Genomic DNA, 27,451 nt, shown 5'->3' with positions numbered 1-27,451 from the left:
ACCGACCAGCCGGGTCCTCCACCGGCCCGGAGAGCCCGGGTCCGGCCCCGCCCCCGGCGCGGAGAGCCAGGCCCCGCCCCCACGCCGCCGGGTCCGGGGTCCGCCCACTAGGGGCGGGGCACGCCTGCTCCGGGCTCTGACTGCACGAGGGCCGACGCAGGCCTGCAGCTCGCGGCCTGAACGTGGAGCTTGACCCCTGAGCGCGCACCCGCTACTCCCCTGCTTTCCCGCCCTGCCTGCAGGCCTCCGACCTCCGCCCTCCGCTTCTTGGCCTTCGTGCTGGGCTGCCCAAGCGCATGGAGCGGCTCGTGCGCTTGCTCTGAGGACCAGAGGCGGGACCCAAGTATTCATTCCGAATATAGGGGTATCTTTGCACTTCGCAAAGCGTTTTTTGTTCAATGCATAGTTATTTTTAGCACTTTAATTCACTCATTCAACAGCTATTTATTTTGAACACCTGTTAATGTGCCAGGAAGTGTGCAGACACTGGGCAAATAGCAGTGGAAAAAGTAAAAGTGAACAGATCTCCGTAAATCCCTGCCCTCGTGCGTTGTACACGTGTTTCTCACGTGACTCCAGTGTTGCTTCATTTGAGACTGGCTCCCACCAAGTGGTGAAATAGTGAGGTGAGGAGCCCAATTCATTTTAGGAATAAAGATGTGAGATAGATATTATGTTGCACAGATAAAGGAACTATGCTGCTGCTGCTGCTAAGTCGCTTCAGTCGCGTCCGACTCTGTGCGACCCCATAGACGGCTGCCCACCAGGCTTCCCCGTCCCTGGGATTCTTCAGGCAAGAATACTGGAGTGGGTTGCTATTTCCTTCTCCAATGCATGAAAGTGAAAAGTGAAAGTGAAGTCACTCAGTCGTGTCCGACTCTTAGCGACCCCATGGACTGCAGCCCACCAGGCTTCTCCTGGATTTTCCAGGCAAGAGTACTAGAGTGGGTGCCATTGCCTTCTCCGAAAGGAATTATAGCCTAAAGCTATTTAATGACTGTTCAACGTCGCAGGGCTAGTAACTTACAGAGCTCCAGGCATTCGGGTGCAGAAAGGTGGAACATCTTCCCTCCAAAGCCCAGGTAAAGGTATTTCCTTTTTTCTTTATTTATTCACACTTAGCTGAGCCTGTGCTCTGTGCTTGGTACAGTGCTAGATCTTGAAGATACAAAGAACTCTCACCTGCGTCCGATTGCCGGAAGCTGAGAGCCTAGCCGGTGAGAGATAGGAAAACAACCAATAGGAAGTAGAAGTTCTAAAGGTGACAAACAGGCGGAAAGGAAGAGAGAGTCATTCTTAAGGCCACTGCAGAGAGAAACTTCATTTGGAGGGAGTTGGTTTGGGAGTGTTTTTTTGGCAGCATACAGCTTGTGGGGATCTTAGTTCCTGAGCCAGGGTTGGAACCTCTGCCGGCTGTAGTGGAAGGGACGACCCTAACCACTGGACCACCAGGGAATTCGCAAACCATGTGGTTTTCATTGTAATACTGCTGCTGCTGCTAAGTCGCTTCAGTCGTGTCCAACTCTGTGTGACCCCATGGACGGCAGCCCACCAGGCTCCCCCATCCCTGGGATTCTCCAGGCAAGAACACTGGAGTGGGTTGCCATTTCCTTCTCCAATGCATGAAAGTGAAAAGTGAAAGTGAAGTCGCTCAGTCGTGTCCGACCCTCAGGACCCCATGGACTGCAGCCTTCCAGGCTCCTCCGTCCATGGGATTTTCCAGGCAAGAGTACTGGAGTGGGGTGCCATTGCCTTCTCCGCATTGTAATACTAGATGGGCTCAAAGAGGGTCTAGTCCTGTTGCTTTCAAATGTTGTTATTGAGACCTCTAGGCATAACACAATGGTTCAGGGGCTCCATAAACTTTTATTAATCATATTTTATTTTTACAGTGTTTTTTTAAATGAGATAATTTTTAAGAATACATAGACACAGCAGAGCCCTTCCTCCATCATCTCTACCTCTTCAGCCATATTCAGCTCTTTTAAACTGTTTCTTTTGGCATTTATCTTCATAGCTTTGACCCTCCTCCAGCTGTATCCCTCCCTTCAGAGTGAGGCACCCAAGGGAATGTGCCTACCCAAAGCCCGTTCTTGCATGCTAAGTCGCTTCAGTGGTGTCCAACTCTGTGCAACCCTATGGACTGTAGCCTGCCAGGCTCCTCTGTCCAAGTGATTCTCCAGGCAAGAATACTGGAGTGAGTTGCCATGCCCTCCTCCAGACCCAAAGCCCACTTACCCTCTAATAGATGATATTCTGAATACCTGGAACCCTGGGATTCCCTGCCCAGCTTGCTTCCTGGGCCTGCACCAGCTTCTTCCTTGGGTCTTTCCTCCCCAGGGAGACCATGCTGATAATGTGGGCATTCCTAGGACTGAGGGGTAGCCAGGGAACAGCTATTCAAGCAAGAGGAATGAGCACAAGCTGGGATGTCCACAGGACCTTATGCGAGGCTCTCTCATTGCAGGACAGAGGCAAGGGCAGAAAGGAAGGGGGTCAGGCAAGAGTCAGAGGCTAGGGGCTGCTATTTTCTACTGTAGAACTCAGGATTCCCAAAATTGTAATTTAGAGCCTGGCCTTTTAGGTAGGTCCTTAGGAAAGTATATTTGTTAAGTTAGGAGCTTGGAAGGTATTTTCTTTAACAGTGTGTTGTCTTAGTTTGTAACATTAAGATATGTAGTATGTGAGTCTCCATCTGTAATCTTGTGGGGCCTTGTCGAAGGCCCCACAAATAATAGGGGCAGGATTGAGGATTTAACTCTTTCCCCTTCCTCTCTCCCCACTGCTCATACCTTCTTCTTATCTCCTATCTGCCAAAATAAATTTGATGATTTTTGTTCGTTGAATTTTCAGTTCTTACGATGCTGTGACTACATATGCTATTCACAATTGAGCCTTGTAAAAAACTTTGATTACTCTTCCTTTCCTGCACTTTTTATGTTTCCTGGAATTAGTAATTATCTTGTTTTTTCATTTGTTTAGTTTTCTATGTGTTTATCACAAAATCTGCCTCAGAATCTTCCCGCAGTTGCCTAAATCTCTTCTCAGAATGTGTAGATACAGGAGATATCCTATCAATTTCATCTTCTTGATGACATCTGGAGCCTTCTGACCTGCTCCAATATGTTTATCCTCCCACCCCCTTGCTTCACCTAGCATCTCCTTTCTCATCCTTCTAGGCATTTTCTTTCCCTCTCTCCTTTGTTAGGTCTTTTATTTGCCATTTTCTATATCTTTCTCTTTTTTAACTTATACCCTCTTGAGGAGACCATCTTCTAGAAGCTTCCCCAGAAAGGAGAAGGTAAATTATTTGGAAACTGCACATTTGACATTACCATTATTCTATTCTGACACTTGCTCTATTGTTTGGCTGGGCCTGAATTTCTTTGAAATTATGATGGCATTGTGATATTACTTTCTAGCTTCCATCACTGCTCTTGAGATGTCCAAAGTCTTTTAATTCCTTATCCTTCATAAGTGACTTTCCCCCTCCCTCTGAACTTCTCCTTGTCTTCAGTTTTCTGAAATGACAGTGATATGTCTGGGAGAGGCTATTTGTAGTGCTGGGCACTCAATGACTTCTGGGAAATAATGTTTCTTAAAATTTTATTTATTTATTTGACTGTACTACATCTTAGTTGTAGCACAAGGGATCTTTAGTTATGGTATGCAGACTCTTAGATGTGGCTCGTGGGATCTAGTTCCCCAACCAGGGATCAAACCTAGGCTCCCTGCATTGGGAGCATGGAATCTTAGCCATGGACCACCAGGGCAGTCCCCTGGGAAGTAGTCTTGACTCACCCATTTGTGATTTCCTCCCTGCCATTTTCTCTCATTTCTTTTTTGTAACTCCTGTAATTCAGATGGAAAAGGAAATCGCAACCCACCCCAATGTTCTTGCCTGGGAAATCCCATGGACAGAGGAGCCCAGTGGCCGACAGTCCACGAGGTCTCAAAGAGTCAGACGCCACTGAGCACGTGCACACATCTCTGACACTATTAATGATCCTTTTGTTTAAATTTTCTTCTTTCACATAATTGCTGTTTTCTCTAAATTTCTTTTCCTGTGATTCTGGTTTCTTTCATGTATATTCTTTGCTTTTATAATCCTTTGTTGTCTGCTCACATTAAGGATGGGTTACCAAAATCCCAGTTAGAAGCAGTTGTGCTCTGTGGGCTCAGGTACGTGAGTGGACTTGTCTCTAAGAACTTCACTGCGGGGAACCTCTGGAGTCCCATCTTTAGGCCTGCCTTTTCGGGGTGATCAGCAGTCTGGCACAACCAATTCCATTTGCCATATGGTTGCCACACTACAGTCCAAGGATTCATCCTTCTCTGTTCTGTCAGAAACCACTCATCTAGCTTCCTAAAGTATTTCACTTTTGTCTCCTCTCCTGTTTTCCTGTCTTTGTGCATTTATGCCCTAAAAAACAAATCCCTTTGCTATAGTTTTAGTGTATTTTTAGTAGAGCAAAATTAGATACATGTGTTCAATCTACCATTTTTACCAGAAACTTTAAATATCTTTTAACTATTTGTAAAACAGTAGTTTAAAAATATGAACATTCAGATGTCCTACATTTCAAATTTTTGGTTTTGTCAAAACAGGCTAGTTGACATTGAATGATTTTATAACAGAGATAGGAAGTTGAACTTACAAATGTGTTCTAATAAGACATTGCTTGTGTCTGTTTTAGATAGTGAAGTTCTACAAAAGGCTTTGCTTGCAGAAGGGGGTTGGCTGGGTTTTTTTTTATAATTTTATGTACTTATTTTTATTTCTTTTGACTGTTCTGAGTCTTCATTGCTATGCAGGCTTTTCTCTAGTTGTGGCAAACGGGAACTACTCTCTAATTGTGGTGCACAGGCTTCTCATTGCAGTGGCTTCTCTTGTTGCAGAGTAGGGCCTCTAGGGCGTGTGGGCTTCAATAGTTGCGGCTCCCAGGCTGTAGAGCACAAGCTCAGTAGTTGTGGCTCGAGGGCTTTGTTGCTCCTTGGCACGTAGGATCTTCCCGGACCAGGGATCGAACCGGTGTCTCCTGCATTGGCAGGCGGATTCTTAACCACTGAGCCACTAGGAAAGTCCCCAGCTGCTTTTTTAAATGTTTGCAAACATCTCTTTTGAGCTGGTGATCAACTAGTGTGACCCTTGAACTGTGGTGAAGGTTCTGCTATTGGCCTGCATGGGAGAGGGGCTTGGAGGAGGGAGCGTCCCAGCCTCAATGGTAAAGGGAATGAAATAGGGAAGACTTGCCACCTGAGCAAAGAGAAAGAGTTCTTTCCTTATACCCTCCTGACTAACTTCCAGTCCTTTGTGCTGTCTGCCCACAATCCCTCCACAGCCTTGAACATTATAGAACATTACATTTTTAAAAATCAGTTTGGGGGACGTCTCTGAAGCCTCTACTGAGCCTACACCCTGTAGAGCCTATGCTCCGCAACACGAGAAGCCATTGCAATGAGAAGCCGGTGCATTGCAACTAGAAAAAGGCTGTGTGTGGCAACAAAGACCCAGAGCAGTCAAAAATAAATGATTTTTAAAGTTTAAAAAAGTATATAAAAGTCTGCTTTGGGATTTCCTTTGTGGTCCAATGGCTAAGACTCTGCACTGCCAAAGCAAGGGGCCTGGGTTTGATCCCTAGTTATTAGGGAACCCTGGAGAAGGCAATGGCACCCCACTCCAGTACTCTGGCCTGGAGAGTCCCATGGAGGGAGGAGCCTGGTAGGCTACAGTCCATGGGGTTGCAAAGAGTCGGACACGACTGAGCGACTTCACTTATTAGGGAACTAGAGCCCACACACAGCAACTAAGACCCAGTACAGCCAAATAAATAAATAATTTTTTTTTAAATCAGCTTTATTGACGTATAGTTTACCCATAATAAAGTTCACCAATTTGAAGTGTAGGGTGCAGTGAATTAATCATGACATAAAACAGTTCCTTCCCTCAGAGACCTTCTTTGTTCCATTTTGCAGTCAGTTGAATCTCCCTCATCTGGCTCCTGGCATCAACTAACCTCCTTTCTGTCACAGCAGTTTTACATTTCTAGAATTTCATAAAAGTGGAGTGTATAGTTTGTAGTAGTTTGTGTCTGCCCTTCTTTCGCTTGGTATGAAGCTTTTGAGATTATCCATGTTGTTGCATGTATCAGTAGTTCATTCTTTTTTAAAAATACAGAGTGGTACATTTCATTGTTTATCCATTTACCAGTTGATGGACATTTAGATTGTTTATAGTTTTGAGCTATAACAAATAGAGCTGTTTATGAATATTTGTGTATAGGTCTTTGTATGGATATGTTTTAATTTCTCTTGGGTGAATACTTAGGAATGGGCTTGCTGCATTGTATGGAATAGATATTTAATTTTTTTTTTAAACTGCCAAGCAGCTTTCTAAGTGGCCATACCATTTTACATGCTCACCTGTAATAAACGAGGATTTCACATGCCAACATCCTCCTCAACACTTGGTGTGTTCACGCTTTTTATTGTGGCTAACAAGTTGTGATTTTATGTGTATTTCCCTAATGACTAATGATGTTGAGAATCTTTTTATTGCCTACTTACCTTTTGAGAACCTTCTCTTTTTTTAAGATTTATTTATGTATTTTTGGCTGTGCTGGGTCTTGTGCTACATGCAGCAAGAGGGGGACTACTCGGCTGTGGTGCGGGCTTCTCACTGGGGATGGCTTCTCTCTGTGTGGACTTCAGCAGTTGTGGTTCCCGGGCTCTGGAGCACAGGCTCAGTAGTTGTGGCCACAGGCTTAGTTACCCCTTGGCCTGTGGGATCTTCCTAGACCAGGGATCAGACCGTATCCTCTGCATTGGCAGGCGAATTCTTAACCACTGGACCACCAGGGAAGCCCGTGAATATCTTCAGTGATGTGTCTATTCACATCTTCTACCCATTTAACAACTGGATTGTTTTCCTTTTTGTAATTGAGTCATAGTGGTTCTTTATATATTCTGAATACAAGTCCTTTATCAAATACATGTTTTGCAAATAATTTTTTTCCTGTCAAGGGCTTCTATTTTCTTTTCTTTTATGTCTATATCAGGTCTGTGCTTTTATAATATTCTGTCTTGTTTTTTGTAGCAAGACAATGCTAACTGCATAAAATGATTTGAGAAATATTCCGTTACTGTTCAACTTTCTCAAATAGTGTATATAGAATTGTATTATGTTTTCCTTAAATCTTTGGCAAAATTTACCAATGAAGTTATCTGGGGCTGGAGTCTTCCTTAAGGGAAAGGTTTTTAATTACAATTTCTTTAGTAGATACAGGGTTTTTCAGGGTTTTGCTTTCTTATTGAGCTTTAATACGTTGTATCCTTCAAGGAATTTGTCTATTTCATCTAATTTATCAAGTTTATTGGCATAAAGTTTTTTCATAATACTCTCATTATTTCCCACTATAGAGTCTGTAGTGATGTCCCCTTTATTATTCCTGATGTTGGTAAATTGTGTCTTTTTTCCCCCCTGATGAAAGCTGGATAGAGCTTTATCAATTTATTAATCTTTTCAAAGAACCAGATTTGGGTGATTGCACTGATTTTCTCTATCTTTGTTTGTTTGTTTTATTTATTTACTCTTATCCATACGATTCCCTTCTGCTTCAGTTTCTCTGTAATTACTTATCTAGTTTCTTACTCTAAGCACTACTTTAGCAGCATCCTATAAATTTTAATATGTCAATTTTTCATTTTCACTCAGTTCAAAATACTTCATAGTTCTCCTTGTCATTTCTTCTTTGATTCATGAGTTGTATAGAAGTATGTTGTTTAATTTGCAAACATTTGGGAATTTTCCCACATACCTCTTAATTATTGGCTTATGGTTTAATTCCATTGTGATCTGAGAACAGATTTTGTATGATTCTAATCTTAAGCTTATTGATATTTGTTTTATGGTCCAGATTATTATTCCATATGCATTTGGAAATAAGGCATCCTGCTGTTGTTTGGTGGTGTGTTCTATAAATGTCAATTGAGTCAAGTTGGTTGACAGTATTTTTGAAAACTTCTATATCCTTGCTTTTTTTTTTCTCTGCTTTTTCCAGTTGCTGAAAGAAAAGCGTTGAAGTCTCTAACAGAAATTGTGGATTTATCCATTTCTCCTTTCACTTCTGTAAGTTTTTTGCTTCATGTATTTTGAAGCTGTTATTAGGTTCAAATATATATAGGATTACATCACTTTTATTAGTTGACACCTCTATCATGGAGTTTATGGGTTTAAAAAGGACACCTCCCTTTTTAACTTTGCTAATCTTTCTTGTTCTAAAATCTGAAATTGGGACTTCCCTGGCGGTCCAAGTTTCCAATGTAGCAGGTGCTAGTTTAATCCCTGGTCAGGGAAATAAGATCCCACATGCCGTGCCATGTGGCCAAAAAGTAAAAAATAAAATAAAATCTGAAATTGATGTAGTCACTCTAGCTTTCTTTTGACTAGTATTGGCATAGTTTATTTCTTTCCATCTTTTAACCAATGTGTGTCTTTTTATTTAAAGTGTGTTTCCTGTAGACAGAACATAGTTTGAGTCTTGGGTTTTTCTTAATTGAATCTTATAATCTATCTTTTAATTAGCTTATTTAGATCATCTATTTAATGGCACCCCACTCCAGTACTCTTGCCTGGAAAATCCCATGGGCGGAGGAGCCTGGTAGGCTGCAGTCCATGGGGTCTCGAAGAGTCGGACATGACTGAGCGACTTCACTTTCACTTTTCACTTTCATGCATTGGAGAAGGAAATGGCAACCCACTCCAGTATTCTTGCCTGGAGAATCCGAGGGACAGGGTAATCTGGTGGGCTGCCGTCTATGGGGTCGCACAGAGTCAGACACGACTGAAGTGACTTAGCAGTAGCAGCAGTAGCATGATCATCTTCAAGAGAAAGAAAAAGTAGAGAGGGAGAGAAAGGAAAAAAGAGGAAGGGACCCCAGACGGGGAATCAAAAAAGCAGGTTGAAGTCCTGATTCTGTACTTGCTAGCCCTGTAACTTTAGATAAATCTCATAACTCTGAGCCTCAGCTGGCTCTCAAACATGTTTGTAAGGATGAATAAGTTATTTGTAAACTACAACATGCTCTGAAATCACAAGGGATTAAAGGAATCCAGTGCCAGATGTATGGATAGGAATCCATAAAGCAGGATGTGAGTACCTCAAAGGCAGAACTAGGTCTCACTCTTCTGTATTTCTAGCACCTAGCTTCATGCCTGAAACATTAAATGTTACCAATAAGTGTTCATTGCAGGAGTGAGACAATGAAAGAATTAACTTTGAATAAGCTTGAGCCATAGGAGAAGCCCATAGTGAATGAATGATAGTATGTAAAAGACGGGTGGATGTCAGGTGACATGTTTTTAAGTGGCTATCGCACGGCTGAGAACTGAACTTACAATGTTTAATTCCTTATCTGTTAAATGTTTCAGTAGCATGGAAGAATGAAGTGAAGTGAAGTCACCCAGTCGTATCCGACTCTTTGCGACCCCAAGGACTGTAGCCTACCAGGCTCCTCCGTCCTTGGGATTTTCCAGGCAAGAGTACTGGAGTGGGTTGCCATGTCCTTCTCCAGGGGATCCTCCCAACCCAGGGATCGAACCCAGATCTCCTGCATTGAAGGCAGACGCTTTACAGTCTGAACCACTGGGGAAGCCCGGAAGCATGGAAGAATAATTTGCACATATATGTATTTTTCTTACATATTCATTAATTCAACAAATGTTTATTAAGTGCCTATTATATACCAGGCAAAGTTCTAGTCCTGGGCATGAAACAATGTCCATTTTAATCATTTGTTTTAAAAAGGCCTCTGGTAATGATGATTATCTTTAGTGAAAGTATTGATTAAGCCCTGACTCTTGGTGTAAATTGAAATGTATTCCCATTAGTTATTGGTTGGTTGTAATTTTTTTAAAAAACTTCTTTGGGAAAATAACTTTTTCTAATTTTTTTTTACTACTTTTAGCCATTAATATTAGTTTGGGAGCATAGCATTTAATGATTTTTTAAAAAGCAGTAGGCCAAGTTAATATATATTAGGTGATGGATATGGATAAAAAGCTAGATAATCAAGCAGATAGATGACAGGAAGTCATTCTTCCAGTCAACCTGATGATGTCATTGGAAGAAAGAAGGTCAGTTGGAACCTGTCACCTGGCAGTTACAGGGAGCTGCAGCTAGGAAGAGGGGTCAGGAGCTGCCCTGGAGTCCTTAACCCCCAAGCAGCCAACACTGTGTGTTCAGGCAGGCCCCTGCACCAGAGGCACAGGAAGTCTTTGTGACTGACAGAGTGATCCAAGATGGAGAAAGATAAACCCCCACAGTTGGTGACCCCTGCGTCAGTGAAAGCCATCATCTCAAGGATTGAGGCTGCCCAGCTAACTCGGGCTCAGGAGGTAACCCCTGAGATGAAAATGTCACCTTTCTGTTGGGGTCTGATGGGGAGGCCAGGGACTGATGCCAGATTTGGGCAAGATTCCAGCTCTGGGCCCCTGTGGGGCCTCAGGATCCTCAGCAAGCTGGGTTTATGGATAGCTTAGTGCAAAATATTCACCTCGTATAGATTGGCCTCTGGAGGGTGATCTGGAATCAAATCTCGCTCCCCGTCCCCCACCGAGGCCAGCGATGGGTCCAGGAAGAGGACAGCCCAAGGGAAGCCCTAGGATGGCCCTGAGACCATGGTGGTGGGTCCTACCAGGGCAGATGCTGCTGCTAAGTCACTTCAGTCATGTCCGACTCTGTGTGACCCCATAGACGGCAGCCCACCAGGCTCCCCCGTCCCTGAGATTCTCCAGGCAATAATACTGGAGTAGGTTGCCATTTTCTTCTCCAATGCATGAAAGTGAAAAGTAAAGTGAAGTCGCTCAGTCGTGTCCGACTCTTAGCGACCCCATGGACTGCAGCCTACCAGGCTCCTCCGCCCATGGGATTTTCCAGGCAAGAGTACTGGAGTGGGTTGCCATTGCTTTCTCCATACCAGGGCAGAAGGGGCCCAGAGTTCATGATTTCAGGTCTGTTCTTGGCAACCTATCAGAATCTCCCCAAGCTGAGCCCTAGAAACTCTCATTTTTAAATGGGAATCTCTGATCCTTGCTTCCCTTGTGGCTCAGCTGGTAAAGAATCCGCCTGCAATGTAGGAGACCCAGGTACGATCCCTGGGTGGGGAAGATCCCCTGGAGAAGGGAAAGGCTACCCACTCCAGTATTCTTGCCTGGAGAATTCCATGAACTGTATAGTCCATGGGCTCACAAAGAATCAGACACACCTGAGCGACTTTCACTTTCACTTTTCTGATCCTTGGGTTTCTTGGGGCCTCATTTTTCTAGTCTGTTGCCTCTGGATCCTTGTGAGGAGAGATGTCCAGAAGTCCCTGCAAATTCTGAAATTCTGAAGAAATGTTCACTGTGGATTTTTTGTATTCTCTCCCTGACCTGGTCTTAATAATTGAAATGAGAGTAATTAAAGCTAACACTTACTTTCTGTGCCAGGTGCTGACCTAAGTGCTTTACAAATACTGGCTCATATAATCTTTATTAAAACTCTGTGAGATAGTTATTATAATGATCCCCACTTTACAAATAAGAAAACTGAGGCCCCGAGAGGTTTAACTGCCTTGTTTAAGATCACATAACTGGGACATGGCATCTGGTGCCAGAGTTTACATTCCTAAACACTACAATCTACTGCTTCCCGTGTAGAATATTTCTTCCCAGCTCTCAGAAATCTTGGACAATGTCAACTGTGTCATCAACCGCTTCCAGGAAGAATTAGGATATGATTTTAAAAAAAAGGCGAAACCTCCCCAGCCACAGCAGAAGGGCAAGAACAGATTCATCTTGCTGGAGAAAATATCCTCCTTCTCTGAAGATGCTAAGACTAAAGAGAAGAACTTGTATGAAATTCTTCACTGGCTAGGTGACTGGGGTGAGTTTGCAGGGGGGGTGCAGTCCTAAGGGTGGGTTCCTTCCCCTAGTGACTCTGGTTCCAGCTCACTCAACCTCCTTCTTTCCCCACCCTAGGCCAGCCTTTGATGGGAGCAAGGGCAGGGTGGTGGGTGCAGAAGGAGCAAAAGACACATCGTAGTGCCTCGCCAGTGAAAACATCACCCACTCATGACATAGCACGTCACCTCTACTCCCTAGAGAGACAAATGTGTCATTGTCCAAAACATAACAGATTGTGACATTAGATGCTTGTGTGATGAAGCCTAAGTCATGGGTTCATTATTATATCTCATTTTTTAGCGAGACAGAAACTAAATGCAAACTCACTGTTTTCTTTTTCCAGCTTTATTGAGATATAATTGACAAACAACATTGTATAAATGTTAAGTGTACATGTGATTATTTTATATGTATATGTATGCAGTGAAATGATTATCGCAATAACACATCATCTCACAGCTTCCCTTTTTTTGTGTGTATGGTAAGAGCATTTAAGATCTTCTCTCTTAGCAAATTTCAGATTTGGATATTGAAGGTTTAGTTCCAGACCACCACAATAAAGTAAATATCACAATAAAGTGAATCATAAGAATTTTTTGGTTTCCCAGTGCATATAAAAGTTATGTTTTTATTATACTGTAGTCTATTAAGTGTATAATAGTATTATATCTAAGCAAACAATGTGCATACCTTAATTGACAATACTTTATTGCTAAAAAATGCTAACCATCATCTGACCATGCAGGGTTTCCACAAAGCTTCAGTTTTTAAAAAATGCAATATTTGCAAAGAGCAATAAAACAAAATGCCATTAAACAAGATGTGCCTGTATACAATACAGCGTTAACTGTAGTCGCCATGCTGTATATTAGATCCCCAGAACTTATTCATCTTATAATTGAAAGTTTGTACCTTTAACCAACATCTCCCCATTTCTCTCACTTCTTAGCCTCTGATAACCACCAGTTTACTCTCTGTTTCTGTCAGCTCAGCATTTTTTTGTTTCCATTTCCCTGTCTGATTTATTTCATTTAGTGTAATACCCTCAAGGTCCATCCATATTGTCACGAGTGGCAGGATTTCCTTCTCTGTTGTGACTTAATAATATAGATCTTCCTTAGCTTATGATGGGTGTACATCCCAATAACCCTATCCTAAGTTATAATACCATAAATCAAAAATGTACCTAATACACCTAACCTTCCCTAGTGGCTCAGATGGTAAAGAATCTGCCTGCAACACAGGAGACCTGGGTTCCATCCCTGGGTCGGGAAGATCCCCTGGAGAAGGGAATGGCTACCCACTCCAGTATTCTTGCCTGGAGAATTCCACGGACAGAGCAGCCTGGTAGGCTACAGTCCACGGGGTCCCAAAGAGTTGGACACAATTGAGTGACTAGCACTTTCACTTTAACCGACCAAACAGGTTAGCCTAGCCTATCCTATTCAGAACACTTCCGTTAGCTTATCACCTAACACAAAGCCTATTTTATAATGTGTTGGATATTTCACATAATTTATTGAAGACTATACTGAAAGTGAAAAACAGGATGACCGTATGCATACAGATGGTTGCGAGTGTATTTGCTGTTTACTCCTGTGATTGTGTGGCTACTTAGAGCTGCAGTTTGCTGTTAGTGCCAGCATCATAGGAGTATCATACTATTTATGGCTAGCATGGGAAAAGATAAAAATTCAAAGATTTCTACTGAATGCATATCACTTTCACATTGTAAAGTCAAAAAGTCAGAAGTTGGGGACTATCTGTATTTCTTTATATATACCACATTTTCATTATCCGTTCATCCATTGACTGACACTTAGGTTGCTTCCATGCCTTGACTCTTGTAACATGGGCTTCACTGAACATGCGCATGCAGATATCTCTTGGAGACAGTGATTTTGTTTCCTATGGTTATATACCCAGAAGTAGGATTGCTGGATTATATGGTAATTCGATTTTAAATTTTTTGAGGAACCTCCATACTGTTTTCCAAAATGGTTATACCAAGTTACACTCCCATAAACAGTGCACAAGGGCCCCTTTTCTTCCTGTCCTCACCAATACTTGTTATCTCGTATCTTTTACATAATTGCCATCCTAACAGGTCTGAGGTAATATCTCATTGTGACTTTGATTTGCTTTTCCCTGATGATTGGTGTTGGAGAAGACTCTTGAGAGTCCCTTGGACTGCAAGGAGATCCAACCAGTCCATTCTGAAGGAGATCAGTCCTGGGATTTCTTTGGAGGGAATGATGCTAAAGCTGAAACTCCAGTACTTTGGCCACCTCATGCGAAGAGTTGACTCATTGGAAAAGACTCTGATGCTGGGAGGGATTGGGGGCAGGAGGAGAAGGGGACGACAGAGGATGAGATGGCTGGATGGCATCACTGACTCGATGGACATGAGTCTGAGTGAACTCTGGGAGTTGGTGATGGACAGGGAGGCCTGGCGTGCTGAGATTCATGGGGTCGCAAAGAGTCGGACACGACTGAGCGACTGATCTGAACTGATGATTAGTGATGTTAAACACCTTTTCATATACTCGTTGGCTATTTGTATATCTTCTTTAGAAAAATGTTTATTCATATCCTTTGTCAATTTTTTAATGTTTAAATGTTTATTTATTTATTTGACTGCATAGGGATCTTTGCTGTGTTATGCAGGCTTCATAGTTGGGGCTTTTGGGCTTAGTTGTTCTGAGGCCTGTGGGATCTTAGTTCCCTGACCAGAGATTGAACCTGCATTTTGCAGGGTGGATTTTTAATCACTGGACTACCAAGGAAGTCCCCTTTGTCCATTTTTAATCAGATTATTTGTTTTGTTTTGCTCTTGAGTTTTGTGAGTTTCTTAGATATTTTGGATATTAACCCTTTATTAGATATATGGTTTGTATATATTTTCTCCCATTCTGTAGGTTGAACCTTTTCACTTTGTTGATCATTTCTTTTACTGTACAGAAACTTTTTTAGTGTGATGTAGTTCCACTTATTTATTTTTGCTTTGGGCTGCTATCTATGGGGTCGCACAGAGTCGAACACGACTGAAGTGACTTAACCTTTTGTTGCCTTGCTTTTGATGTCATATATAAAAAAAAAAAAGTCATTGCCAAGATGAATATCAGAAAGTTTTTCCCCTAAGTTTTCTCCTAAGAGTTTTAAGGTTTGGGGGTTTATATTTAATTCCTTTCAAGTTAATTTTTGTAAGTGGCATAAGACAGGAGTCTCCAATTTAATTTTTTTGCATGTGAATGTACAGGCTTACCAGCGCCACTTATTGAAGAGATTATCCTTTCTTCACTGAGTGTTCTTGGTTCCCTTGGCAAATACTAGCTGACTGTATATGCATGGATTTATTTTTGAGCTCTTGATTCTGTCCCATTTGTCTCTGTGCCTCTTTTTATGTCAGTGCCACACTGTTTTGTTTACCGTCAGTTCCGTTCAGTCACTCAGCTGTGTCCGACTCTTTGTGACCACATGGACTACAGCACACCAGGCTTCCCTGTCCATCACCAACTCCCAGAGCTTGCTCAAACTCATCTCCATCGAGTTGGTGATGCCATCCAACCATCTCATCCTCTGTCGTCCGCTTCTCTTCTTGTCTTCAATCTTTCCCAGCATCAGGGTCTTTTCCAATGAGTCACTTCTTTGAATCAGATGGCCAAAGTACTGGAGTTTCAGCTTCAGCATCAGTTCTTCCAATGAATATTCAAGACTGATTTCCTTTGTAATATAGCTTAAAATCAGGTAGTGTGATGCCTCCAACTTTGTTTTTGTTGCTCAAGAGTGCTTTGGCTATTTGGGGTCTTTTGTGGCTCCCTATGGATTTTAAGATTGTTCTCCTAGTTCTGTGGAAAATGCTACAGGATTTTGATAGAGATTACACTGAATATATAGATGACTTTGGGTAGTATAGAGATTTTAACAATATTAATTCTTTTGATCCATGAACATGGGTTATCTTTCCATTTATATGTGTTTTCTTCAATTTCTTTCATTAATGTCTTATGGTTTTCACTGTAGATATCTTTCACACACTCCCATTAAATTTATTCTGATGTATTTTATTGTTTTGATGCTTTTTAATTGGGATTGTTTTCTTTATTGCTTTTTTAGATAATTAATTGTTAGTGTGTGGAAATGCAACTGATTTTTATGTGTTTATTTTAGGTCCTGCAACTTTATTGAACTTATTAGTTCTAATACTTTTTTTGGTGGAGCATACTAGCTATTTCATAGAGGAACTCAAGGGTGATATTCAAAGTACTGAATGGATACTAGGCCAAAGAGCACGGATGCCAGCTGTAAGCAACTGGTATAGCCATTTGGGTGTGGACCAGCTGCATGCAGCCCTGGAACCAGGTGCTACCCCTCTTAAGATCAGAACTATCCCATCAAGAGACCTCAGTCTGGTGTGAGATGTGGTGGATGCTGCAGTGTTGGAGGAAGATGGTATAAGCATGTGCTCTAACCCTCCTCGCATTGCCCTGCTCCTGAGTGCTCAGTTCAGTGGTTCTTCAGCTGCCTCCAGAAACTAAGCAGAGCTGTTGACTCCAGTTAATTCATTTAATTGTCCAGATAGAATAAATAAGTAGGCTAGGCAATGAGCGTAGAAAAATAACAAGGCAGACACATGCTTGGCCTTGTAGTACAACAATACAATTTAATATCTATGCATATTTTCTACATGGCAGGTCTCATGTTAATCATTTCACTTGTGTTATCTCATTTAATCCATACCCAACCCTTTTTTGGCAAGAATACTAAGGCTCAGGGGAATAAGTGATTTGCCCAACATCATACAGCTAATAAGAGGTTAAACTAATTTAACCTCAAAGTCTGCTGGGGTTACCCCCATGCTCTACCACTGTTTCGGGCTCCCTAGAGGACAGATTGTTATCAGCCTGAATCTCCCACTCTCTCTCAGGTGACAGCCTGACCTATGAGATCAAGAACAGGAAGAGTGAGGAGGAAGAGGAAGCCCTGGATGAATGGATCGAGGTGATGGAAAAGGTGTTACCCCTCTCCCTCATAGCCACCAAAGGAGGCATCGAATCTCTCATTTCCCTTTGCTCTACTCTCATTGAAGGACAAAGGAAAGGGGCACAAAGTAGGTACCGGGAACAGCATGATTAGAAAAATAACTCTACTCCAGGGAAATATGGAGGATCAGGAGTGTGTTGAATTGAGTTGAACTGGGTCAAATAGGTCCAGACCCCTCTGGGCCCTACAGGTGCTGTGGAGCTGACAGACCCTGACAGGTAAGCTCTGAGCCCAGCAGAGTCCTCTCCCGACAGTATCTCTCCTGGCCTCATATAATGCCCCAGCTCCTTATTACCAAAGCCCTAAGAGGGCTGGATGGGAATGTGGCCAAGCAGGATCTGGAGAATCAGTATAATCCTTGGATCCATGGGAGCTTATTGTCTTTGTTCTCTCTACCTCTCCTAGTGTCCAAACATACCTTCTGGCAGGACTGGCAGGAACAGAGCCCACAAAAAGCGATATCCTGCCCTCAGCCCCTGAGCCCAGAGCAGATGCTGCAGGACAAGCACACTACCTGTGTAAAGGTCTCCGAGGTGAAGTCCATGTTACAGGAGCTCCTGGACTCCACCATGTTCAACCAAGGGGAGGTTAGGGCCATCAGATACATGTCTGCTGTGGTGGAGAACCTCAATAAGGCCTTGATCCTCCAGCACAAGGAGAACAGGAGCCTGGAGGCCAAATACAGGCACCTGAAAATAGAGATGACCAAAGAACTCAGCAACCAGAAGCTGTACTTCCAGAAGTCCCTCCAGGTCCTCGAGAGTAAGAGAGATGCCCTGCTAAAGCAGATAGACATTTTAGGGGGAAAGTACCATGACCTGCTCCTGATAAAGCATGCCCTAGAGTTCCAGCTGAAGAAAATTCAGTCTGCTGGAGGTCAAGCAGAAGACTTAGTCAGGGTCTTGGTTGAGTTCCCAGACCCTGACAAGAAAGAAGCCCTCCCAAAGAAAGACACAGTCATGGAGGAAACCCAACAGGAGCCCAAGAAGGAGGAGCAGTTTTCACCGTGTTCCCCAAGCCCCATGGCCATGGCCTGGGACAGTGGTGCTATGCCTTCACCAGATCAGCCTCTTTCCACCATGACCATGGATTCAAGGATTGCAGATGTGTACAGGAGCAAGGACGCTGAAAGTCTTCAGCCTGTGTTGCCATCCTCCATGGATCATATGTTTCCTAAGAAATGGGAAAGACTGTCAGCAGAAAGCCCAGGTGACAGAGCCAAAGACCAGGACTTCTTCCAGGAAGTGGCCTGGGAGAAGGAAGGACTCCAAATTAAGTCCCATTTTCAGAAGCAGCTGTCCCTAGAGAGGTCAAGGAAGTTGGCCTTGGAGAGCAAGGCAGAGGCCAGGGAAGAGGAGCTAAGCTGGGAGAGGCGGAGGCAGCAGTGGCAGCAGGAGGAGGAGATGTGGCTGCAGCGGCAGGAGAGGTGGGCCCTGCTAGAGCAGGAGCACGAGGAGAAGCTGCGGCAGTGGGAGGCAGAGGAGGCAGCAAGGGAGCAGCGGCTGAGACTGGACCAGGAGCCCAGGGGCCCGTGGAGGGAGCCGGAGCAGCCGGGAGAGGACGCCGAGAGGATGATCTTTGTGCCCATCATTCGCTGGAAGGACTCGGAGGACGCGTCTTTGGCACCTCCCCCAAGCCGGGCCCAATCTGCTCGCCAAGGCAGGAGGCCATGCGTGCCCAGGTCCCCTAAGGCCCAGCAGCCCATCCCAAGAAACCAGAGGTCCATGAGTTCAGCCGAGTTTACCCAGAAACCACAGGCCCACCGGCTTCCCATGAAGCCCAAGAAATCGGCCTCCTTTCCTGTCACGGGTACATCCCCACGAAGGGTGACCCAGCCCCCTGTGCATATAGCCCCGGTAACTCGGAAGGAGAAGGTATACCATATAGACGTGGAGGCCCAGAGGAGGAATCTGCGGCTCCTGACTGAGGAGGACACACTGGGGCTGCCCCACTACCTGCATGGTAAGGCGCTGGAGCTCACCACCTCCACCATGGAGCTGAATGCGCTCAAGCTGTGGTGCCTCTTCCACAAGTACATCTGCTACAGACACTTCCAGAGCCTCCGGTAAGTCTTCCCTGGCAACCATTGGCACCACCCACACCCATGGGCAGAGCCAGAACCCAATGAGAAAGAAGGAGCGTGGGGCATGGGGTGGGGAGAATCACCCAGGCCTGGACATGATGCCCCTGAGAGAGGGACTTGCACAGGACACCCAGCCTCAGAGCCTTGGGCAACCCTGAGGTGTGGGAGGTGGAGTACTTAACACTGCTCTCCCTCTGGGAGTCTTCCTGCTGTCTTCCTGTCGTCCTACTGCCCTGCCCATAACCCGCCTGCCATGCTCCCCCATTGGCCTTACTTCCTATTTCCAGCCCAGCCCAAGGCTCCTTACCTGACACCACCTCACCTCTGCTCCCTGTTTTCCCCAGTTCTCACACACACAGAGTCATGCCGATTAACCCACTCCAGTACTCTTGCTTGGAAAATCTCATGGATGGAGGAGGCTGGTAGGCTGCAGTCCATGGGGTCGCTAAGAGTCGGACACGACTGAGCGACTTCACTTTCACTTTTCACTTTCATGCATTGGAGAAGGAAATGGCAGCCCACTCCAGTGTTCTTGCCTAGAGAATCCCAGGAATGGGGGAGCCTGGTGGGCTGCCGTCTATGGGGTCACACAGTTGGACACGACTGAAGTGACTTAGCATAGCATAGCATAGGGGCTAGGAGGAGGCCCCTTCACCCACTAAATCACTTCCCTCTCTTTCCAGCCAAGACGTGATCAACCATATACAAGTCGTGCGAGAAGCTGGGGCTTCCTACAAGGCCCAGAACCTCTTCCTCTTCCTGGAAAACGTGGACCACCTGCAGAAACTCCAGCTCCAGGTGTGGACAGACAAGCAGAAGGACCTGGAGGAGAAGCGCCGAGAGTGCCTGAGCAGCATGGCAACTATGTTCCCCAAGGTGGGCCTCGCACCTGGCGACCTTCTCAGGGGTCAGCACGGCCAGCAGGAACAGGGCCAGGATGGAGCCATGGGGCTGTGGGGGTGTGCCTGGGGGCAGGAGAGCAGATGGGAAATCAGAGAGCAGATTAAAGCCTCTGAACCAGGAAGAGGGGAAGGCAGGCGGCAGCCTGAGTAGAAGGAAGGCAAGTTTTCCAATCTCCATACATGGAGGGAGAGCAAGAGAGGGAAGAAAGGGAAAGTCGCTCACTTGTGTCTGACTCTTTGCGACCCCATGGATTGTATTGGACTATACAGTCCATGGAATTCTCCAGGCCGGAATACTGGAGTGGGTTGCCTTTCCCTTCTCCAGGGGATCTGAGGGACCCTCAAAAAGAGCTGGAGGGGACTTCCCTGGTGGTCCAGTGGTTAAGACTCCGTGCTTGCAATGCAGGGGGCACAGGTTCAATCCCTGGCAGAGAAGCTAAAGTCCCACATGCCACAAGGTGCGGCCAAAAATAAATAAATAAATTTTAAAAAGAAAAGAGTTAGAGAAGGAAGCCCCTTCTGCAGGGGAGGTAGCCAGAGCCTGCAGTCCAGCTCTGTGCTCAGATTCTCCTCCCGTGGGTCTCCTTGTCCAGCTCCTGTCGGATCTGGTTGCTCTCTTGGTTGCTCTCCAGGCTTGGTCTCCAGGTCTTCTTCACCCTCATGCTGGGGACTCCCTTTACTGCTCTCTGGGGACAGCTCCCCTGCTTCCAATCCTGGGTCTCCCTTGTTTTAGTGGAGCACCTCCTCCAGGCACTTCTTGACAAAGGGTTCCTGGCAGGTAGAATCACTGAGACCCTGGTTGTCTGAAAATGTCTTCACTTAATATCTACCCTTAACTGAGGTTGACAGCTTGCCTGAATAGAGAAGTCTAGGTTAGAATTCATTTTCTCTCACAATTTTGAAGGCACTGATCATTGCCTTCCAGGTTTTGGCTTTGCTGTTGAGAGTCCAAAGTCATTCTGAGTCTTACTGTATTGGGTTTCACCTAGTTTTATTCTCTAAGGGCTGCCTGCAGTTTCCTGTACTCTTTCCCTTGCTGCCAAGGTCAGAAAAGCATTGAGTGCTGATGTGGCCCATAGGAGGCTAGCTGATGGCTAGCAGTGACTCTGAATCTGCTAAGATGGACCAGGAGGTATCCCCCCTGAGTCCTGAGCAGCAGTGGTCAGAGTCTGGGGGAAGCAGTGTCCTGAGGGATTCAGCATTGGAAGTTGAGTCAAGGCAGTTGGAAGAGCCTTGCCATGGAGCCATCTCCCAACTCAGTTTCCTGTCTCCTTATACTAGTCTTGATCACCTCCTGTAGGTGTCTTGACGTGCTAAATTGGTTTTGAGATTGAGAAGGAAAGGGACCATATATATATAATTCTTTAGGTGGCTGTGAGGGTTCCCCCAGCTCCTTGCCCAGGGCCAGGGCAGAGGCTGAATGACTAGATACAGAGAGCATTCCAGACACAACCTGACCCGTGTCATGAACCCTATGAGTCTTCACAGTTCCAGCTGCTCTAGCTTCTTTAGTTTTTTCCTTGCTGTTTTGCCCATTGTCTGGATTCTCCACAACGAAGGAGAAAACAGGAACTAAACCAGCAAATTGCAATTCAAGGCATTTCTAGGAAATGTGATACATTGAAGTCCCAGGGGGTCTCTAATTGGAGGGATTCCTGGGGCCTCCCCCTTTGTGCTAAACCCCAAGTCAGGCAGCAGTTGTGTTGGGCTGTGCTCAGCCACTCAGTCATGTCCAACTCTTTGTGACTCCATGGACTGTAGCCCAGCAGGATCCTCTGACCTTGGAATTTGCCAAGCAAGAATACTGGAGTGGGTAAACATCCCTCCTCCAGGGGATCTTTCTGACCCAGGGGTTCGAACCTGTGTCTCTTGCATCTCCTGGATTGGCAGGCGGATTCTTTTAAAAGAGGATAAATTCCTGTCTCTCTGATGATGCCTCTCTGCTGGTTTCTCTTAGCTCCAGGAGTGGAACGTTAACCTGCACACCCCTGTGGTCATCTCCCCAAAGTCAAGGAAAAGCAAGCCTCCTCCATTCCTACTGCAGCACATCCACTCCAGCAGCCCCTTCTGCAAGCGATCCCAGGAGCTCTTTAAGACTAAGCACCAGCCACGTGTGCCCCAGCAGATGGCCCGGTAGGTGCACGGAAGCCGGGGGCAGCTGGCTGGGTGAGTGGGGAATCAGGGAGCAGGGGTGAGCAGACTGGGGAGGGGACCAGAAGCTCAGTGAAGGTACAGACAAGCAAAGCTCACCCATGAGTTGCAAGGAGCCCAGCTTCTCAGCCACCCTGCCCAGTTCTGGCCATTGGCCTAGATGAGGGTGTGTGTATGTGTGTGGTGTGTGGGCTTCAAGGGCCAGCCTGACCAAGTATGTTTCAAACTATGCAACTGAGAGACTCCTGGGACCCACAGCTGAGAACTCACAACCATTTCTACCCCGAGCATTGGTCCGTCCATAAAAATAAACTTGAGCCTTCCCACCCCGTGACCGCTGGGCTCAAAGAGAGACATTGTGAGGCACACCTCAACCATCCTAGTGTGGCCAGCTCAGGGCTTCAGCCCCGGGGCATGTCTCGGAGGAACAGGGGCTATCTCGGCAGCCTTTTCCAGTAGTTCCTCAACCAGAGGAGACTCCAGCAGGTGAGACTGAGAGTTGGGAAGGGAAGAGATGTGACACGAAGGATGGTGACAACTATCTGAAGGGGAAGAAAACCCTGGAGAGCTTGTTGCTCCCCATTCTCTCCCTTTCTGCAAGTCTAACTTCGTCTCTTTTTGTACTTTCCGCCTTCACACCCCAGCCAGCAGGGGAACCAGATGGAGGCCATGTGGAAAATTGATGTGGCTGCCTCCAGTTACCCCATAGAAAAGAAGACCCCCACCAGCCTGTCCTGGGACCAGCTAGGAGGTTTCCCAGACATTCCCCGCCTGTTGGCACTGGATGTGCAGTCCTCCTTCCACAAAAGCTTGATGTCCCTCAAGGCCCGGTAAGGTTCAAGGCCAGATGGTCAATCTGGATTCAGGGACACCTGCCCATTAAGGGCAGGGGCCAGAGTAAACACTCCCTGTGTCCAACCGCCCAACAGATATCTTTCCAAACATTAATGATGACTCACTGTAACACACTGAATCTGCCCACAATGCAGGAGACCCAGGTTCTATCCCTGGTTTGGGAAGATTCCCTTGGAAAAGAGGAATTCTCCAGTATTCTTGCCTGGAGAATTCCATGGACAGAGGAGCCTGGTGGACTACAGTCCATAGAGCTGCAAAGGGTCGGACACGACTGAGTGACTAACACTTTCACTTACCATACCACATCAGACAGACAGATGCTTACCTGCCTCATCAGGCATGAGCTTGGGTCCCCACACCAACACCATTCTAGTTCTCTCAAAGACTCCACATGGCATCTCAGAAGACCAGGATGGAAGTCTTTTCTTTCCACTTATTTCCTGGGACTTGCATTTAAATTACTCAAGAGTGTGTCTTGCCCTAGGCCTGGGGGTTGTTCTCAAGGTGAGCCAGGTGCAGGTATGGAGAGATGAGAGAGACCAAAAATCTCAGGATAAACCTGGGCCCATCTTTGGCACTGTTATTTCCTTACCGCCTTCAAGAACTGGCCCCGGGAAGAGCAGCTGAGGGGAGGGAAGTGGGACTCAGTGGGGCCAACAAAAGACTTTTCTGGTTAGGAAGGTTCAACTCTGCCTTTCTTGGCTTGAAGACTCAAGGTTCTTCAGGGAACCCTTCTACATTACTAATGCCAGCTGTCTCTTGTGGCCCTGGCCATGCGCCATCTAAAGATCTCTGACCTGATAGGAATTCCCTGGTAGTCCAATGGTTAGGACTTGGCACTTCCTTTGCCGGGGCCCCAGTTTAATCCCTGGTCAGGGAACTAAGGGGCTTCCCACGTGGCCCTAGTGGTAAAAAACTTGCCTGCCAATGCTGGAGATACAGGAGACCCAGGTTCGATCCCTGGATCAGGAAGATCCCCTGGAGGCAGGCATGGCAACCCACTCCAGTATTCTTGCCTGAAGAATCCCATGGACAGAGGAGCCTGGCGGGCTGTAGTCCATGGGGTTGCAAAGAGTCAGATGTGACTGAAGCAGCTTAGCACACACACACAGGGAACTAAGATCCTGCAACAAAAGAATGAATGAATGAATGAGTTAGACAGGGAGCGGGCACTGATGCCTGCCAGTCTAGACCTAACTGGAACCAAGCCTGCAAGATGCTGGTGCTGCCATTGTCCTCTCGACAGGGACTGAGGGAAGACAGGGTGGCCCAGCAGCATCAAAGAAGGCTGGTGCTCGGCTGTGATCCTACTCTGAAGTGGTCCTGAGAGTCCCAGCTGGACATCAGCATAGCCCACCTAGTACATACATACCTGGCTTCGGTTCCTAAAGCGATTCCAAGTGTGTGGGTGTGTTGCTGTTATTGTTAGTTGATTTGGATACAACAGAATTGAGCAAACAGAATTGAGAATAACCGAAACAACAGTGTGGCAGAATTTAGTAACCCAGAAATCGACTGGGGCTGCACCCTGCTGAGACTGGGCTAAACTTGCCCTCAACTCCTGCACCCCCGTAGTGGTGTCTCTCCTCTCTGAGCTCCTTCTCTGCATCTGTTTCAACCTGAGGCACGAACCCCTTTGTTCTTCAGACACACATAAATGCATGCACGTAAATATCAAGTAAACACACGCCACTTGGCCGCACGCGCTTCATGATGTTAGTAACTTTCTGAAAATTTAGGAGGGTGACAAAGACAGGGATTCACAGTGAACAGCACCACAGAGCAGCCTCCTTTCTTCCCCTCTTTCTGTATATAACATGCAGAATGCAAAAATTCCTTCTTTGTCTCACGCAGAGCTCTTCCACCCACACCCAGCCCTTCACTGGGATCTCAGCTTCAGATTTAAGCACTTATCAAAATATTGCTCCCACCAAAGACTTTCTCTTTTCCAGGGGAATTTAGGTGAATACAATTTTCTTCTCCCTTTTCTAGCTCCACATGCGTGTATTCAGTTTATCACAGTACCAGGTGTAGAAGTCAAGCCCTGCTGCTTCTGTCTTCTTTACCCACATGCCAGGTGGGCACCACCTACCTGGATGTCAAGCCAATCCCCGACATTTCAGGGCAGTGCTGCCTGCCTTGTCCTGGGATCTCAGTTCTATGGCCTGAGAATCTCCTGCTCCTGAATGCAAGTTCTCTGCCGCTTTCCAGGCTCCTGCTGCCCCTGGGCTGGTGGTTGTGCTGCGGTCTTTGTGAATTCTCTGGGTGTACGCACCTCTGGAGACATGCTGCTTCCACTCCCAAAAGTGCATCCTGTCTTTGGCTGCCTGCCCCAGGCCTACCTCAAATCTGCATGTCCACCTGTTGCGTGGGTCCAGGCCACTCACCCCTTTGTGACCCTGCCCACCTCATCAGCTCCCCTGGCTGTGCTCTCCAGTTCACAGTAGTGGCTAGTCTCCTAACTGGAACCCATCTCGGGCCAACTGTGCCGTTCTCCCTGTTTGCTTGGCGCTGGCAACCTGCCTCATCAAAGGCTAACTGGGATGTCTTCTCAGCTTGTGGGGAAGGGCTCTTCATCTTTCCCCTGGGCTTTGGGACTGAGTCTCTCAAAGGCCAGCAGACCCCCTCCTCCAGAAGGTTTCTCTGCTTTGTTTTACACATGTGTCTCCTGGGCGCTCTGTCTGACAGGTAAGATAGCTACATGCCCGCACACTCTAGGCACGGTGTGTAGTCCGAGAAGAATCTTAACCTCGACTCAGACTGCCCTGCCCTCCCTTGCTCAGAGCCTGTTTCTGCACAAAGTACATAGTGGTTCACATGTGTGTGCCGAGATGCAGCGAGCAGGGACTCATGCAGACTTCCAGTGCGGTGCTGACAGAGGAGAGGGCTTATAACTTGGTTTCTGGGAAGGAACCAAGATAGGGGTGGAGAGGAAGAAGCATGGATGGGTAAGAAGGACAGGAAACAGTGAGGGGAGGGAGAGGGAGAATTCTGTGATGTGAAAGAAGAGGAAGATTCGCAAGAAAAGCAGCAGAGCCCCTGGAATGTGGCAGAAATGTCGTATTAAGCAGTTCCACATCTGGGTCAGCCCTGGACTGGTCTCCCAGAGTCAACCAGGGAAACAGCTGGGTAGGCTGGGTGGGCGCTCACATCTCAGGGGCCATGTCTCAGCTGCTCCCCAACCCATAACTGTATTAACCCTTTCAGTGCCTCAGTGACGCAAAGAAAGGAAGAAGAGGAACCCCCAGAGGAGTCAGCTGAACTTGTTCATAAAAAGTCAAACGAGTCCTTCCCTGGAACCCTAAGGAGCCAGAAGGATCGAGACAATCCCAGCCCCATTCCATGCCTGAGCCAGTGATTCTCAAACTTGTTCCAAAGCAGATTCCCAGCTACTGTTTTTAAACAAACTCTCTGGGTCCTGCTAAGTAATCCTAGAACTTTGAGAAACACTACTTTCCTCTTTCAGTCAGCAAACTGTACATTGTTAATAAAATAGAGATATGTTTATTTTTAAAATTTTCTGTCTCATTGCTAAAACCCACACCTCCCCAACTCATTTTTGGAACCAGGTCCATGACTTGGACACCAGTTACAGAGGATCCCCCAAATGTTGAGCTTGCCCTCCGGGAGTCGACCCGCCAAGACAGCCATGATTAGTGTCTGGCACGCGTCAGGGCTCAGTAAGTCTTCATTCAGTCAGAGACATGGACAAATATGTAACTGATAATGAGCATCAACACTTAGAACAAAAGAAGATGGTACAAGTCAGAGCCAGGGGTGACCAGGTTGCGGGGGAGAGGGCAAAGACGAGTGTCCTTCTGAGGAGTGAGGACACAGATGGAACAAATGGAGACACGAGTTTCCAAATCTACATGGTGTGGGCTTAGGAGGCCATGTCTGTCTATTGTCTCAATTCAGGTAAGACATGGCTTTGGTTGGTTCACACAGCTTACAAGCAGCGTCCCACCCTCACTCTCCCTTGCGCTCAGCCGCCTGCCAGTCTCCCAGCGGCCTCTGCCCGCCCCTTCCGCCTTGTCTCACCCAGCCAGGCCAGGCCTAGGGAGCAGGCACAACCAAATGTTAGCTAGGAAGTCACCCTGTCCTCAGAGGACCCACAGTCCAGTTCTGTTTCTTAGGAATGGCAGCCATGCTTGCTCCCGGCTTAAGGTTGAAACTTTGGAAGGAAGAGAAGAATATGGGATGCACACAGATGGGCGCTTGACCTGATCTCTGGGCCAGAGCAGGATTTGATTTCTGAGCCACAGCTCTGTGTATCCCAAGGAAGCCTGCTGGAGGGAGGATGGTGAGAGGCACTCCTGATGCAGGTCACACACACTGGACTGCTGGGGCAAGAATGGGCCATTTCTAGCCTTTTGGGTCTATTCTTTCCAGGAGGCCTCACCCATGGTAGCCCTCATGCTAAATATACTTCTTTATAAATAATTTGAAAAGATTTTTATAACTTTGCTTTGG

The 27,451-nt window shown here is 46.2% G+C and overlaps 1 protein-coding gene across 4 annotated transcripts; it reads left to right on the top strand.

The window, feature by feature from the left end:
* Position 1: 1 nt before the first annotated feature.
* On the top strand, positions 2-26,345 carry FAM186B (family with sequence similarity 186 member B). 4 transcript variants are annotated; one of them, XM_070370724.1, is made up of 10 exons: positions 2-1,082; positions 8,061-8,128; positions 10,245-10,396; positions 11,699-11,924; positions 16,872-17,054; positions 17,393-19,052; positions 19,754-19,946; positions 21,930-22,105; positions 22,768-22,953; positions 26,186-26,345. In XM_070370724.1, the coding sequence occupies exons 3-10, from the start codon at positions 10,301-10,303 to the stop codon at positions 26,334-26,336; spliced, it is 2,871 nt and encodes a 956-aa protein (XP_070226825.1). In that variant the 5' UTR covers positions 2-1,082; positions 8,061-8,128; positions 10,245-10,300; the 3' UTR covers positions 26,337-26,345. The 4 variants fall into 4 exon arrangements, with proteins under 4 accessions (XP_070226825.1, XP_070226826.1, XP_070226827.1 ...); XM_070370725.1 differs by lacking the exon at positions 10,245-10,396; XM_070370726.1 differs by lacking the exons at positions 10,245-10,396; positions 11,699-11,924.
* Positions 26,346-27,451: the final 1,106 nt, after the last annotated feature.

Source organism: Bos mutus, chromosome 5, assembly GCF_027580195.1.
Source record: "Bos mutus isolate GX-2022 chromosome 5, NWIPB_WYAK_1.1, whole genome shotgun sequence".
Classification (NCBI taxonomy): domain Eukaryota; kingdom Metazoa; phylum Chordata; class Mammalia; order Artiodactyla; family Bovidae; genus Bos; species Bos mutus.
This window is presented reverse-complemented; position numbering and strand designations above follow the sequence as displayed.

Excerpts from the sequence above, each read along its gene's own strand:
- FAM186B (XM_070370724.1), top strand. The coding sequence starts at position 10,301 with ATGGAGAAAGATAAACCCCCACAGTTGGTGACCCCTGCGTCAGTGAAA. Across the intron at positions 10,397-11,698 it reads AGCTAACTCGGGCTCAGGAG|AATATTTCTTCCCAGCTCTC; the intron begins GTAACCCCTGAG and ends CTTCCCGTGTAG. Across the intron at positions 17,055-17,392 it reads ACAAAGGAAAGGGGCACAAA|TGTCCAAACATACCTTCTGG; the intron begins GTAGGTACCGGG and ends TACCTCTCCTAG.